The 17,457-nt window shown below is 41.0% G+C and overlaps 1 protein-coding gene across 1 annotated transcript in view; it reads right to left on the reverse strand.

The window, feature by feature from the left end:
• The window catches only part of bcar3 (BCAR3 adaptor protein, NSP family member), an 80,635-nt gene that overhangs the window by 21,026 nt on the left and 42,152 nt on the right, over positions 1-17,457 (reverse strand). The window contains exon 6 of the mRNA XM_040128502.1: positions 16,194-16,236. Coding sequence (XP_039984436.1) covers positions 16,194-16,236 — 43 coding nt within the window. The remainder of the gene's footprint in view (positions 1-16,193; positions 16,237-17,457) is intronic.

Below are 17,457 nucleotides of genomic sequence, written 5' to 3' on the forward strand. Positions count from 1 at the left end.
CCCGGTTGTGTGTGTGGACTAAAACACAGCAGTAACAGCAGAAGAGCAGACTGTTACTGACCTGTCCTGTCCCGTCTCCCCAACATCTTTATTTCCACTCCTTTCTTACTTCTCCTCCTCTTTCTCTCTCTCTTACAGATTACACAGGTTCATGGCTTCCCGATTGAGCCATTAAGCCCGACAACCCCCACAAGTGAAAGCCTCTGGCTAAAACAGGTGAAATATATGATATGTATCCAGTGACATTGAGCCTCAGTGCACATGAAAAGCTGAACCAGTATCTGAAATCAGCGTGACGACCAGAAGACGGTCTCTCTTTGACCGTCAGCGTCCTGTGATACTGACTGATGCAGGACTGAATGAAACTCAGGGGAGAAGGTAACTGTTAGTTGGAGCATTACCACAGGTGGGAAGTCATCACATAGTGTATATCTACTCAAATACTGAATTTCAATGGAATTTAAAGGTATGGTTTCTTCCATGCTGAGTATTTCCATTATAGGAGTTTGTGCTGTACTGTGTTATCAATGTAAATATATTGTATTTGTTCAATTCACTTCATGCTAACACGTTAATCCTACATTTAAAGCAGTGTATAAACATTGAACTGATGGTTTATAACACTTTATAATGTAGTTGTAACCAGATATGAGTTTTTATTAATGTATCTGTCAAAAACTATAACTTCTCCAGTGGAGCTGTATAAACTCAACACGGCTGTGATAACATAATATATGTCCACAGCAGAGGGTTACAATTGTTGACATTAATAAACACTTACAAATATCCTTGTATCTGCTTATAACTATCTGTCATGGACCGTATATTAAATGTATAGATGCTGGTTATAAAATGCTTATTCGAGGGGGTTAAAGTGAAGCGTTACCCACTACATTTTCCTGATTGCTGTACTTACTCTCTGTAGATTTTACATTCAGTATGAAATGTGCTCATAAAATTTTGCTGTTAACTGCTAAAAATCTAGCAATCCAAAATGTGTAAATTTACAAACTACTAAAAAACCAGCCTCGTCTCGATTGATGGCAATGCATGTTTGATCTCGATTTGAACTTGAGGCCTAACGGGTAAAATCTACCGTGGCTTGAATTGCACCTGAACCTGTGCCTGCCAATTCAATGAATGCAAATGTACAGAACTTGTTTCATACTGCAGACAAGCACGTAATCCTTCAACTGATCTTGACAGATGAACGTCCCTAAAGTTGTGAGGCTTTGATCTGACGGCAACGATGCGGCACGTGGCTGTTTTACTGGTGTAAAGCCCTACATTTACTTGCAGTAATTAAAGGATTCGATCACTTCTTCCATCACTCAGAATTAGCGATGAGAACCCACTGTACTCCACACTCTAGTTTCAGGACTTAATATGACTTATAATAAACCTCCCTAATCGCTGTGTTTGTTAAGATCTTCAATTTTCTTTTGATTTCGCATTCCATTGCTTATAAACTCTAACTGTATGTTGCAGTTGTATTCAGTGGTATCAGCTGTCCATCCAGGGACCGTGGATGCAAGTTAGTTACGCCGTGAGCTATATAAGACATTCAGTATTGTTGAAATCTAATAACAGTGCACTTATTGGTCCGCAGGCTGCAGCATAAATATATACCTAGACTGCTAAGACGAATACACTGGGTTGAACTTTGGCACAGGACCGCTGGGCATGTCCACCCTCACCTCTGCTATTTCTCTCAGCCGTCTAAAAAGCTGTCTCACTCAGTATTAAGGTGCAGCAGTTGCTAGTGCAACGAAAAACAAAAGGGCATTGTCCAAAAGGATTTCAACAGTGACTGGATTTTCTTTGGATTTCCTGGATTTTACACACACAAAAAAATATATATATATTTTATAGCCCTTAAAAGGTTTCTGTGTTTATGCTGAAGATGATACATGAGTTCAAAACCAGGTTTTTTTTTGTTACTGTGACAATCCATTCTTCGGTAGTGGTGACCAATCAGAGGCAACTGTGTAAGCTGCTTGTTCTTTGAGTTCATGGAGGCGAAGACAAATAAGGTTTTAGCATTATAACTGTGATTTCTCATCATCTCACACACGCACGCACTCATGCACACGCTAGGGGACATTATAATCCTCATTTTGCCCAAATCCTCTGTGTACTTTATAATGATCTGAGATCTGAAAGAAAGGACTGAAGCCAAGTTTCTTGGGGTGACACCAATGACCTTACAGTTTATGTCCAACATCATCTATTCAATCTGAGAAGAGCCTGAAAGCTGCCCGAGTTAAAACAGTAAAACATGCTTGTCCAAGTAAAATATGCTTTTGAGTCACAAACGAGCAGGTTTAACATCCTTCTGCTGTTCCAATTGCAAAAATTTAAAGAGTTAATCCACAATAAATCTTTTATAGCATAGTTTCAGCAGTTCATGTGTGGTCACATCATTGTCTATGCATGGACTTTATGCTCTGATAGTTTCGAGTTTTGATAGTGACTAATCTCCATGTCTGATTTTATGCAGGGATTTTGAAACGGTTTTACAGGCAACGTCATATCAGGCGTGGTGCACGGTACCATTGCACTCATGGTGCTGTGTCACTTTTGGGGTGGAATCAGGGTATGAAGCTTTTCAACTCGTGTTTTCTTACTTTTAATTTAATTTCACAACCATTTAGTCAACTCAGTTCTAGTCTTAAAATCCATTTAAGTGTCATAAAATCATGCTGTGCAGTCGGTCAAGAGTGTGGCTTATTTGAGGAATTCAGTCGGAGGAAGTGTCGATTTCTTGAAACAAGGCAGTAGAAGGCAGATCATCGTGCTTGTATCTCATGACACTCGATTAAAAAATGATTCATTAAAGCTCCAGTGTTGAAATGTATGTATAGATCAACCATCTACAACTCCTCTTCCATTTTTTTTTTCTTTTTATGAACAACATGTTTTGCGTTCGTTCTTCTTGAGGTTTTTAGCTGAGCTTCAAAGTTATGCGATACGAGCCCTTTGAAAAAGATTTTCAAACTCGGTACTTAATGACTTAAAGAGATGATTTTTTTTCCACTGTTGCCATGAGAGATAACCATCAAAAGCTTTTTACAAGGGACATCATCATCATTAAACTGTATCAGCTGCTCTGTATCTGGTACTTCCTCTTCTCTTCATCTGTCTCTCCCTTTCTGTTTCTGCCTCTCCCCTCCTTGTGGCACTGTGTTTCTCACTGTCTCTAGCTGCCGCATGGATCCATCCAGCTGTCAAATGAACTCAAGGTGAAGTTTTGAAAAGTAACAAAATGAATGCAAACTGTCAGCAGTGCAGCCATGTTGGAAAATACATCCAGGATAAAGGCAAAGAAGAACTTTTGGATGCTGCATGATTATTCGACAAAAACTTTTTCATTACCTCCACCTCGAGTGACATGAAATACTGAGGAAATTCGATGAAATTTTATTACTTCTAGTCAGCTTTTTTAGTTCAGGGCAGTTGAATATTAACCAAAGGGAGGATGCCCAGTCTCTGTCTCTGATACCTGATTGGTTGGACGGTCTCAAAGCTGAGGAAGGTTGATGAAAGCTAATGGATGCGGATCTTTTGACTTCTGCATCTCCACATCTTGAGTCCATCATCAGAAGGTCCCCACCTTTCCTGTTTACACACAACTAAATAGATGCTTCTTCCTGTGTTTAGGCCAGAAGGCATCTGACTGGCCAGTTTGGGACAGCTACATCATTAGTGCCATCCCTGAGATACTGCAGTGCAGTGGGTACGTGTGTGCGTGCGTCTCTACAGTAAATTTAGCATTTGATATTTTATTTAGTATTCATTTGAGACCAGGCTCACTACCAGATGTACAGCACTTACACTGAGCACCAAGCCAGCTGTCCTGCTTGAGTGTATTTACATTTCCAGATTTTTCCTCTAACTCTGAACATTTTAGAAGCAGGTTTGAGGCCAGTAGGTTGTTGATTCAAATTCTTGGACAAGGTAAAGAAAACCACTGCCATAGGATTATTGAGAAACACACACTCTTTCACGAATATGAACCACCAACCATCCTTCCTACACCTTACTGCACAAAGTCACATCTACAAAAACATGACGGCTGCTCTGGAAACTATCCAACAAAATAATCGTTCTGTATAAACTTGAAGTGGGCACAGGCCACACAGTTCCCAAACAATGCTTCTTTTTATATTTACGAGGCTTAGTTTCTCATATGATTCAGAAAGATTCATAAAGATCACATTATCATCTAGTTTGCTGATTGGTAGGTATACTCTATTGGCAAAAGGGTGGACACTCCTGTCAAGTTTTCCATCACTAAAACCACAAAAGTGTCATGTGAAAGAACCTGATTGGCCTGCGCCGAGTCCTGACCTCAACCCCCAGGCCTTATCGCCCAACATCAGCGCTGGACCTCACTAATGCTCCTGTGGCTGAATGGGAGCAAATCCCTTTAGCCACGTTCCAAAATCCTGTGGAAAGCCTGAAACCAGAGGAGTGGACGCTGTTGTAGCAGCATATAAATTCCCATGGTGCTGGGTGTAATATTCGGGTGTCAGCATACTATTGGCCATGTAGTGTATGTATCTGACTGGGCCGACACAAATCTCGAGTGGTTGTTTCCAGGCTTTCAAGGCTTGTGGCAAAAACTGAGCCTGAGAGATGAAATCTGGCTGTACGAGGCTGAGGATAAAAAATACCTGAAAAGAGTTGCTCTCAAAAGCCATCCTGAAGCACTTTGGATAAGGCTAAAGGGGTTTTAACTTTCAGTGCTTAATGTGCTGAGAGCTAAAACACTCAAGCTCCAACAAATTCCTTTTCAATGTACAGAGAGAGAAAGGGAAGCTTATGCTGCAGCAGTAGATCGATGATAGACAGACAGGTTTTTTATGTACAGTGTGTTTATTTTTGTCTAACAGGCTCTATTCCTATGGGAGCAAGTGTAACCTAAGTGTATAGGCTACAAATACTGTGATGCTTAGCTTAATAAAAACATTACATATAACATATAGAATAATCTGCTGAATCTCCTATATCCCTCTCTGTTCCTAACTCTGTTTTACACCATGGTTTAGGATGCTAAACGGGTTTTCTCATGACTGAGAACACTAGTACAAGTAACTTTCGATACACAGACACAGAAACAAGGCGCTGTCCCTCTTTGGTTAAATGGCGTTCGCCCAAAGAGACAGATGGAGGAGAGAATAAAAAGGGGAATGGAACAAAACCCCAGGCTTTCTGGAATCGCATGTAAAGACATGAAGAAGATATAGAGAGAGGTTGAGAGAAAAGAGAAAAGCTAGGTACAGATGAAGGAGTCCCATCAAAGTAGTAACAGACTGAGTCTCTGTAAAGAAACTACTTGGGGCTCCTCTCACAGAAGATCATGTGGTACAGCATATCAAATCCTTGACACTTTCCTCGTTATTTGTTGTTTCTGCACCTGGTACCAAATTAAAAATTTTGGCCACGTGAGGTACTGACATGAGTGGATGGTGGAGGTAGTGAGGGGATTCAGCGTTACAGCTGGACTCCAATCTTGTCTGGATGAAGGCTTGAAATCACTTAACTGATAATCATTTGCCATGAGCTGGAATACTTGATTACAATTTCATTTGGGCTAACAGAGCCAATCAGTGAGGTTTGAATTAGGGGAGATGGGGCTGTTTTAATTAACGCAGCCTGATTTTATGATCAAATATATAAACACAAAAATGTCTTGGCTGTTGCTGACTCTCACTCTGATATTAAAACACAACCATTGCTGCTAAACAGATGTGATAGAGAACAATCCAATCAAAACTTACGGCAGGTATTTACATGTGTTGTTGACCTGTTTTCTGCCTGTACTGGGACTGGATCAATAGGAAGTGCCAACAGAATCTAATATGGCAGATATTTTTGCCATATTAAGATTAATCCACAGCAATGTTACCTCTGAACTGCTTAGAAACACTTATTGTATTGTGTGCTCGTGGGTCAAGAATCATCCGTTTTTATTATGTTACATCATGGCAGGTAAATCAAGTGCAGAAGCTCAGTAAATACTGGTCCTACCCAGTGATATTCTCAGTTTCTTCAGTTTGGTTTACCTTTTTTTCTTTACATATCTTGATGGTTGTGCATTGTAATGATTTTTTTTTTGTGTGTTGTCATAATCATTTGTTGACTTTCTTGCTTAATTGGCGCAAGTTTTAATTTTGATGTCGTTTCCATTTATTTTGTTGTTGGGGTTTTAGAAATGTCTCATAAGCTGATTGGGAATCAAATTATTTACTGTGTGGAAGAAGATTAGCATCCACTGCTGTAGAAGCTATAGGGCATTATCAACTAAACAAAATTAAATGAAAAAAAAAAAAAAACTACTAAAATAAACCCTGTGTATACATTATTCCATTTCATCTATCTGACTGCACCTTGCATTGACATGATTTTTCCTTTATCCTGGCACAGACTACATTTTAACAGCAGATGTAAACGGGATCACAGAGGCACAGAACTAACCATCTCCTGACTGATCTACGCCGGGACAAAGCACGTCACTTCAGCCTGCTGCACCGCTGTTTGCTCCATCCAATCATCTTAATGGCATTCGTACATTTCACTGACGTCATAAAGAAGACAAACTATCACAAGTTGGTAATTTATCATCCTCAGGCGGACCATCACCCTTGTCCTGGTACCTCTCTGGCTATAACTGTGTCTCACCCTTGCCCTCACACACTGCCGTGCCTGTCTACCAGCTGAGCACTGGATATGGATGAAGCCAGCTATATATCTCACACTCACACACACACACAGTCAGACAGTCACACAGTTCGTCATTTATGAGAGCGTCTGGTCCGAGTAATAAAAGCCCAGTGTTCTACTCACAGAGAGAGTGAGGGAAAGAGCAGGACTATTGAGTGTGATTAGATTTTGCTCAGGCTGGAAGTGGTGCCATGCACAGATTGTTTTCTAAAATATGGACTTATGTCTTTTTTAATTATGCCTTTTTTTTCTAATGTCTCGTTTCTAATGTCCCCGTTTCCTGCGGTCTCCTTTAAACAACATCAGCAGATGAGGGAGCCCTGAAACAAATCCCCCAAACGGGATGTGATTAATACTCTCAAACCCAATTAACTACCACTTTAGGCTCAAATTAAAACACGCGCTGAAAGAGGGTAAAACAGAAACACTTGGGACAGTACACTGCATAAAGGCTGCAGAATATAAGCATGCACAAAAACATGTGCACATGTGCCCTTGCGAACACGCTCGCCATATAGGATTTCACACACAAGTGAAAACACAAGCTATGATATCAAATCACTGTCACACAACATAGGCAATTAATACTTGCACGCATTCTCACACACACTCTCCTGTTTCTCTCACCTTTGCCGTAATGACAGAGTTCTTCTGGTAGAAGCAACACAGAGCTGCTGTCAGGGTTTTGAGGTTGCATCGCTCTGACATTCTTGCTAACTTTGCTTAACTGCCAAGACTAACTGGGAAACTTACTGCTGCCTCCAGCCGGCTTACACCAGCTGTAAATACCAGCTCCAGTCACCTTGACTACAGACCCAAACCGTAACTCGGATGACTTTACCAACTGACAGGTCCATGAACGATTCACATCTGCATCCTCCCAGAAAAACTTCCATCAAAGAGTTAAAAATGAGGAGGAGGACTAAACTACTTGCAGTGTGAATACAGAAGAATAAGTCAGCATCCTCTAGTCTGTCAACCTAAGGACCAAATATCTCCATCACGTCAACCACTGTATCACTGTCATTTCCCTGTCTCTCTCCTCCACAGTCTCCTGCACAGTGAACCCTCCACTGCTCACTCTGCTCCAGTGATCCTTTCTCACACTTTTTTTTCCCCCTCTTTACTCCACCCTCCCAATCTCCATATATGGGGGAGAGACACACCCATGTGACCCGGCTGGAGCAAATCACGATCGGACTAACTGGGAGTGGCCCAAAGGCAAAGCCTGTCTCTTTATGAGAACACATGGATGGATAGATGGATACATACTGTGGACTGTAATGCACATTTGGCATCAAACATAGGGCTCTAAACTTTGACGATTCATGGATTAATTGTTTGGGCTATAAAAAGCCAGAAAAGAGTTATAATTGCTCATCAAAGTTTCACAAAAAAGCTGAAATATTAAAATAGCTAGTTTTGTCCAACCAACAGTCCAAAATCCAACGATATTCAATTTACTATCATAAAAGATTAAGAAAACCAGTTTCTATTCATATTGGAAAAGCTGATGTAACCCATGAATTTTTGGCATTTTTACCTTTTGGGTGTGAAGTTTCTGCACTTCACTTTACAGAGATCATCTGTCAAGGAAATAGTGTGTTCCACACGGATGTAATTCCCTTTGGACCTCATGTTGGTGGAGTTTGAGTTTCTGTAAATGGCACTCTTTTTTTTTGGCTGCAGAGCCATGGTTGGTATCACTGCTCTTCCAAAAAAAAGAAATAAGTCCTTTGTCTATTTATTACAACCAAACTAAAAATAGAAAATTACATCACTTCCTGTGTGGAGAAAGAATTTTTTTCAAGGAAATAGCTGCCAGACACTGACAACAACCATGTAAAAAAACATTTAATGGCAAAAGGCTGTAGGTTCAGTCACTTTTGTGTCCTGAAAATAATCCACAATAGTCCTGCATGAGTGTCTAGACAAGAGGAAAGAAGTCAACTAGAGGTGTGTGTGTGTGTGTGTGTGTGTGTGTGTGTGTGTGTGTGTGTGTGTGTGTGTGTGTGTTAGTGTCCATCCTGCAGAGGGATGCTGATAAATAGTTGGCCATTTCTGTTACTTAATGACTGCTAAGCAATTACACCCACACACTAGTTTAAGGGCCATAGTTTTCCCACCAGTTCACACACACACATATAGAAACACACACACACTCACATGGGCACCAGATACACACGGGCACAACTGCACATATAGAGCCTATAGCAGTGAGCAAATGCAAACACAGAAAAGGACCAAAACAACCATGAATGTACAGTATGGGCAGAATTATGTATACACATGATCAGTAGACACAGTGAGGGTGACACCCTGGCAGCAACCAGTTAAAGCAATATTTTGCCGCAGGAAATGCAGCCACTAATTACAGTATGAACTCTCTGAGGATCCACGAAGGAAATCCATGTATAACATTCCCTGGGGCACCACGCAGCAACACACACACACACAGCTGCCAACCACAACAGCCCCAAATCACCAGCTAGGCTAAATGTCCACCTTAAAATACACACACCCGTTACTGCAAGAATGCTCTGGAAAAACAGCGAGGGACAGAAATCGGCGTGCTGAGGTTCTATGTTTTCTATTTCTATCTGTTTTTTGTTTCTGTCAAATGGACTAGGGCAGAGCTGTTTCAGCAACTTCAGCTGACAAAACGGAGGTGAAAGATCAAAATTACGGTTATTTAGAAATGTTAAAATTGTATTTAATATGTAGTTTTACTCTAGATATGTAGTTGATGGTACATAAGGGGCAGAGATGAGAGAAATTGTGATCAGAGTTTGATCCCATGGTCTTGCAAGTAAATTATCTGCATCTGGCGGTGCTAGAATCAACAATTCCTCCAACCTAAATGACCATCTCGTTTCCTTGTCCCAAACCTCGGATACGACCCAAGGGCGCGTACCGGACCTTCGTCATCGTCGGGGTTAGAATAATAAACTCTCAGTTAAGGTTGTTGAGCGGTTTCACATGGGAAACACACACCTCCTCCGAACGTGGACTCTTTCGCTCTGTATACTACATCACCTGACTTTTGCTCCTTTCATAATTACTACAGCCTCTAGAGGTCGCTTCACAATAGAACGTAACTATGGGTCGTAATAAGCTGCTTGCACAGATGACCGAGGGGCAGTCTCACCAGGAGTAAAGTCAGGGGATCCCCAGAGACATTATGATTCATCCTCTTGGAACCATGAAGGTCGGTACAAAATTTCATGATTATCCAACCAATAGTTGCTAAGATTTTTCAGAGTGGATCAAAGTCGCGAACTGACTGAATGACACTGTCGTCCTAAAGTAAGGTTGACTTGTGCTGACTTATAGTCCCTGGTTTGGGTCAAGCTCCAAAAAACACTGTATCCTACATTTTCAACAATGGAATAAGTAGTATCTTTTTGTTTGATCCTCGCTGCCTGAGGAATGCTCATGTCCTTTAAACTCTGAGACCCCAGTTTGTAGTGGCTTTCAGCTATAAATGTCTCGCTGAGATTGGGTTATTTCCTCAGACTTGACAAAGCTCCTCTAGAGCCACAAAAGACCACAAGTCGAAGTGTCCTTGGGCAAGATGCTGAACCCCAAAATTGCCCCTGCACCCTTTTATTTCAACTACACACCTGTAAAGTCTTGTGACCTGTAAAGTCTTGTGACCGCATCTTGCACGGTGGCGATGCTGTCGCGCTGACAAAATCTGTCCACAGACAGACACTAGGTCGAGGTTTGGTCGACGGAAATGGGATTTTATAGTCAATCGGTGGTAGCAGTTAGGCAGCATTCATCATGTTCTAATGCCACAGGATAAATGTCAGTGACACTGTTGTTTGCCCTCTGGGTGGGTTTTCTGATGGGTCATTGATCAGTAATGGACTGTGATCTCGGTGACAGTCATTGATTGTTGCAATGTGACGCCAACATTGTATGAGCTCATCGTAAAGTCAATAAAAATATATACAGTCAGTGGGTACAATACATTTCTAGTGGCTCAAAAAATAAACCAAACCAACAAGTGTTTTGATGTTTTCTGCCTCAAAGTAAGCTACTGTACCCTTGAGTACTGGAGGTGATGGTATATAGTACATACACTGCAATTAAAAATGGTTTTAGTAAATAGAAGTATTATTTACTTATTATGCTGAGAATGACAGAGCATGAGTATTACCTAAGACCCTTAATAATGGTACAGAAGGTTCCCAGCAATGCGGCGTATGCTTTCTTTTCACTGACATCTTTGTATGCGATACTGTATTTTGTAAGGTGACAGGCACGAAACTACATATTGAGAGAATGCAGAAATTTTTCATCTATGGTGTAAACAGATTCAGATTGATCATTACCCAGAAAGAACCCTTTCAACTTTTCCAATAATCCAACAAATGAATACTCTTAAAGTGGAAGTACTTGGATTCTGAGAAAAAAGTTTTTAGGGCTTATAGTGGATTCAGGATTATAAAGCTCGGATTTAGAATTAAAAACACTCCGCTTGTTCCTCTCTGAATGTATGTTGACTATAAAAAAAAAAAAAACCTGACTAAATATTCCTCAAAATTTCCTACGGCAGCACTGGAGGACAGTCCAGAGAAGGAATTACCATTAAATTTAGCGGGACTACTGAAGTGTTAACAGGAAATTATTAATGATCATCTACTTTAGCAAGTAGTGTGATTGCTGGCGAGCTGCCTGATCTGCTTAGAGGCTGATTGATTGATCGGCGCTCCAGCTTACTGACGGGCAGACTGACACACCCGCAGGCCGGTCGGTGGAGCTGAGTAGTTGGCTAGCAGGCGTGACCGGCTGGTTGGCCGTTCGCCTGGATGATGTTTGGACCCATGCTGGCTTGCTGACTGACTGTTATGATGATCCTGATGAATGTCACACTTCTAACTGGCTGTCACACTACTGATCCCTTCACAGTTCTCAGGTCTTAAGCTTTTTATAATGTAGTACCTTAATTTGACCACTAGATTGTACCAGAGCGCATCTTTACCTTCCAGAACTGCCCTAACATTTCGAGATGTGTAAGAGGAATAACTTAATGAATTAATTGAATAAACAACAACTCAACCTGAATTGATTTGAATTTCTAGCTCTTAACTCAAATAATTACAGTACTTATATCTTAATAATTGTGAAACACCAGGCCATTGTACTGTTGCTTTCTGTGGTAACATTTTGTGTGTGTGTACTGTATGCTGCACATTATCATCCACTTTGAGAGTTGAAAGCTACCGCAACCCGAGACCACACACACACACACACACACACACACACACACACACACACACAGAGCATTATTGTTTCTTAAAGCTCTCTCATGAGGGTGTAGAGCAACTTGATGTTCTCAACTCACAGAATGAGAGGGAATGAAGGAGAAAGAGCAAAAGAGGGACAGTCTTTCAGAAAGAGGCTCAGTGAAAGAAGAGTTGTGTTCATTCACAGAGGATCAACGGGGGAATAGACTGTCTTTCATTATTTCTTTCCTTCTTTCTTTCCTTTACTGTCATCAAAGACCAAGGAAAATGTGATGCACTATACTGCCACCTATTGCAAAAGCAGGTATTTTGTCCATGATAATTGATCAAATTCATTCATAATTGGTGATAGAATTATCCATTCTATCCCAATTTCCTTCCGTTTTTTTCTGCTCATTAACACAATTTCAGTTTAATTTTTAATCTCTTACTGACTAATCCTATACAATTAAACACTTAAACACAACGAACACATTCAGCTGAATCTTAACTCTGCCTGATTTTTTGATCTGGCTGAAGTTCCCAGCCATCATATCCATCCTGCCATCATCAGCCACACTGTTCTGAATGTCCGCTGGTGAATGCTCATTTTTCTGCATTTATTATACAATACAAACCGCTAAATTTGGTACGTAAAGGTAACAGTGTAAAGAGCCAAAGTCAGATATTTTACTGTTGTTTGACGACTTCGGGACAGCGCAGAACAGCGAGCCATCGGCTGTCAGAGGAAATGCCGTATCTTTTATTTGTGATATTGCAGTGAGAATCCCTTTTTCTCCATACAGAAATCTCTACTTCGGGTTTCTTGATTGTCTCTGTAAAGGACTTGTCTTAATTTCTGCTCTATCCTTTGTGGTGTAATTTCAGCAGTGATGATGCAGGTTTTATATTTAACCCGCCAGCTATCAGCTCAAAGAAAGCTCTACTTCCTCTCAGTGAGGGAAACCAGCTAATGGGGCAGAATTTAGACATCAAACAGCTCTGGCAACGAGACTGTTCATGAGGACAGAAATTGGCCCACAGTCAGACGAGAGAGGGATATCTTTATACAATTGTTCTCCACAGACACTTCCTTCCCTGCATACAACCAGCCTACACCCTTGTACTGTGGATAATCGATAGCCTGGATAAATTGCACCAAACAATGCGAGGCTCACTGCACTGACACCATTCATGTACTTTTGACCTTGTACCACAGGATATGACACAGAGCACCTGTACTGTCTGTTGCAGCCTGTGCATGCGTAAGCACATGGACGTAGGTGAGTGTTTTCATCCGCACTGGAAATGCAAACACACCTGGGGTATCAGAGCTGACAGCTACACTTTCACACTTATTATACAATACCTGGGATACAGTAGCACCATATGCGTGCACACACACAGACACACACACACACACACACACACACACACACACACACACACACACACACACACACACACACACACACACACACACACACACACACACACACACACACACACACAGTTGACACTTGCTCACAACCCTAGTTGGACCAAAGAAATACACACAAGCGCTTGTGTGTATTTATTTGGTCAAACTTGGGTTGTGAGTAAGTGTCAACAGTGTGTGTGTATGCGTGCATGCAGCTTTGAGTGTGCTTGTGTGTGTGTGTGTGTCTGTCTGCGTGTATGTGTGTGTGGTTAGCTCCCACATGTGCAACGTGCTCCCGTGGGAAGGACTGAGTTTGCTTTTCACACTGAGGCGTTAGCATCCAAACATATGAGCTAATAGATAGAGGAAAAGAGGGATGGATGGAGAGAGAGAGAGAGAGTGATGGATGGTTGGGGGATGGAGAAGAAAGGAGGTGAAGACTTACAGAGAAAGTGAAAAATACATAGGAAAGTTGTAGTATGTGTAGTCGAATGTGAGAATTAGGAAACTGGCCCGCTTTCATTCCTTTTATTAAAAAAAAATGGGTAGAAAAATACAGTTTTAGTTTTTCCCATCTGTCACGGTTAAACGTTGTTGTTTTAACAAAATAGCACAAGAACTTGGCATAAAACGCAGTGTTAAATTAACACAATTAAGATTTAAATCAGGCAATATCTGATTAAAGAATAAATAAACAGCACTAAGAATCTGACTTGAGAGTTTTCTTTGCCAACTTTCAGTGCACAACAGTTTTTTGGTCACCATTTGCTTGGTAATCAAAACTTTTTAGATCATTTTTTTTCCAAACTTATACGCTGTTGTTTTGTGTGAATTTATTTTTGATACCTTAGATTACATGAATTTCCCCCTGATAATAAAGCAGACCTTAAACAGGGTGAGCATGGAGCCAAAAATAAGACAGACAAAGACCTAGACACAAAGAGATAGAACCATAGACAGTAAAGCGTATCAAATGTAAATAGGATGATATTGTGATAACAGAATGATCAGCTCTCAGTCATCGCCTCTCTTCTACTGCGGAGAGCTGGGACACAGGTGGTGTGTGTGTGTGTGTGTGTGTGTGTGTGTGTGTGTGTGTGTGTGTGTGTATGCATGCAGCTTTGAGTGTGCTTGTGTGTGTGTGTGTGTGTGTCTGTGTGTGTGTGTGTCTGTCTGCATGTATGTGTGTGTGGTTAGCTCCCACATGTGCAACGTGCTCCCGTGGGAAGGACTGAGTTTGCTTTTCACACTGAGGCGTTAGCATCCAAACATATGAGCTAATAGATAGAGGAAAAGAGGGATGGATGGAGAGAGACAGAGAGTGATGGATGGTTGGGGGATGGAGAAGAAAGGAGGTGAAGACTTACAGAGAAAGTGAAAAATACATAGGAAAGTTGTAGTATGTGTAGTCGAATGTGAGAATTAGGAAACTGGCCCGCTTTCATTCCTTTTATTAAAAAAAAATGGGTAGAAAAATACAGTTTTAGTTTTTCCCATCTGTCACGGTTAAACGTTATTGTTTTAACAAAATAGCACAAGAACTTGGCATAAAACGCAGTGTTAAATTAACACAATTAAGATTTAAATCAGGCAATATCTGATTAAAGAATAAATAAACAGCACTAAGAATCTGACTTGAGAGTTTTCTTTGCCAACTTTCAGTGCACAACAGTTTTTTGGTCACCATTTGCTTGGTAATCAAAACTTTTTAGATCATTTTTTTTCCAAACTTATACGCTGTTGTTTTGTGTGAATGTATTTTTGATGCCTTAGATTACATGAATTTCCCCCTGATAATAAAGCAGACCTTAAACAGGGTGAGCATGGAGCCAAAAATAAGACAGACAAAGACCTAGACACAAAGAGATAGAAACATAGACAGTAAAGCGTATCAAATGTAAATAGGATGATATTGTGATAACAGAATGATCAGCTCTCAGTCATCGCCTCTCTTCTACTGCGGAGAGCTGGGACACAGGTGGTGTGTGTGTGTGTGTGTGTGTGTGTGTGTGTGTGTGTGTGTGTGTGTGTGTGTGTGTGTGTGTGTGTGTGTGAGAGAGAGAGAAAATGATTTACAGCAGAGTGACAGCCAACGCAGGGTGTATAGTCTGTATGATTTAGTGCTGTATTATCTTTGTAGCCCAGGGCCAGTTAGATTAACTTCTCCTCTGAGTGATGTTTACACTGCAGCAGTGGCTGAACGCTGTTTCATATCCAGTGTTTGTCACTTCCTGACGAAGTAAATTAATCTCCTGAGATTTTACTGAATCTTTTAACCTTTATTTTACCTGGCAAAGATTGACGTGCTTATTCTAGAATTGCAGTATTTAAACAGCCTTTAAATAACGAGTAGAATTGCTAGTAGTATTCCTTTTATCTTTTGACTACAGTACACAATGAACACATTTGTACCTACAGTACAACTTCACTGCCAGTATACTAAACCAGACTGAATCTTATGCCTGTGTTGTACACTACGTTTTGCTTATTTGCGTTTGTGCGTCTTATCTTTGTACAAACAGTCCCTGAGATACTGTAAATGTTCTAAAACAGTGCGCAACTATGTGAATAAACCGCGCTGTGCGCAGCGCACATTGGCACAGTAATAAGATAAACTGTTAACTTCTGTGAAACACATCTGTCTTTCAACACACAGTCCCACAAGCAGAAGTTTTCAGTATTTTCTAATAAAAAAAGAATGAAATAATAGAGAATCTGAAGACAGGATTTTAAAGCTCAGCACTCCACGTCATTCATAGTAATTACAGCTTGCTGTAGCAATGTTGCGGTACCAGCACATTTGTTGTACCTACCTTAACATAGTCCACCGTGGCATCCAGGCCGGCAGCAGGCTCCCTGGGGAACACAGATAGAGACAAGGTCCGGTTTAGAGAACACATCTTGCTACTGGGACCCAACCTCCTGCGTCCTCGGTGCCGATCTTCACTCCCACGAACAAAGAGCCCCTAAACAGTTAAGCTCTTAGTTCCTCACCAGCTCCTACTACAAATAATGCTAAATAATGCTGAGCTGTTTGAGTCCAAATGGGATTCCTAACTGGTGCTGATGTTGCTTCTTCAATAGTTCAAACCCTGTACAGTTCCTTAAAAAGATGAGTTTGCTCAAAAGAGATGTGGCACTTTTTTTAAAAGGTCCAAATAGATTTCACTGGTCCGAACAAGTGTCCATATTAGCCATATCAGGGACTAAGAAAGTACAGAGAGCGTTAACTGTAAGGGTAATGTTATCCCAAATTCAGTAGGTCCCACTTTGCATGTGGGCTCCTCTGAGAGAAAAAAGGTCGAGTGAAACCAAACCTCACACTGAACCGCTTTGACTCTGAGTCTCTATCTTTCTCGGTCCCATTCGCTGTGTGTCTCTCACTCTGTCTTTCTCTCAGTCAGTGGTAAACATGTTCACTCACCGCCTGCCTGACTTGGCCTTCCTCCCTCCCTCCCTCCCTCACTCTCTCTCTCTCCTCCCCCACCATAACACACATCACAGCCATACGCCTACCCTTCTGAGTCCACTGACAAATTCACAGAGACGTTAGAGCACACACACACACACACACACAAAAAGCACCAGCAGCATTTTTTGAAGATTAATCTCTATTTGCATTTTTCTTTGATTAATTCATCCAAAAAAAGGTTTACAAGGACATCAGACAACAGCCGTTTGCCATTTTCATTCTGCGTCTCCTCATCTGGCCCTAGCTGGACTTTCATCTTGTTTTTTTTAAAAAACTGTTGTTTAAAAGGTCAGATGACATTTTCAGGCATTTCATTTTGACATTTTATTAAATTTAAAGTCCTTGAATTTTATTCCTTACATATTATACTCTATGATTTCCACTGCTCTCCATCTTTGCTTTAAATATTGGTACTTGACTGTATTACCTCTCTACAGGAGGCTTACAGACAGGGGCTCAGGGAAAGTGGTAATTAGCTCAAATCCCCGACTATGTTAGCAAGGTTGGTAGTTAAAATCCTCTAAGCCTTCACTGGTGTTCCCACGGGAATATTAGCACAGTCCATTACTTACCAAACCAAATATGTTTAGCTCTAAGCCCTCTCA

Source organism: Xiphias gladius, chromosome 6 (genome assembly GCF_016859285.1).
Source record: "Xiphias gladius isolate SHS-SW01 ecotype Sanya breed wild chromosome 6, ASM1685928v1, whole genome shotgun sequence".
Lineage (NCBI taxonomy): Eukaryota > Metazoa > Chordata > Actinopteri > Istiophoriformes > Xiphiidae > Xiphias > Xiphias gladius.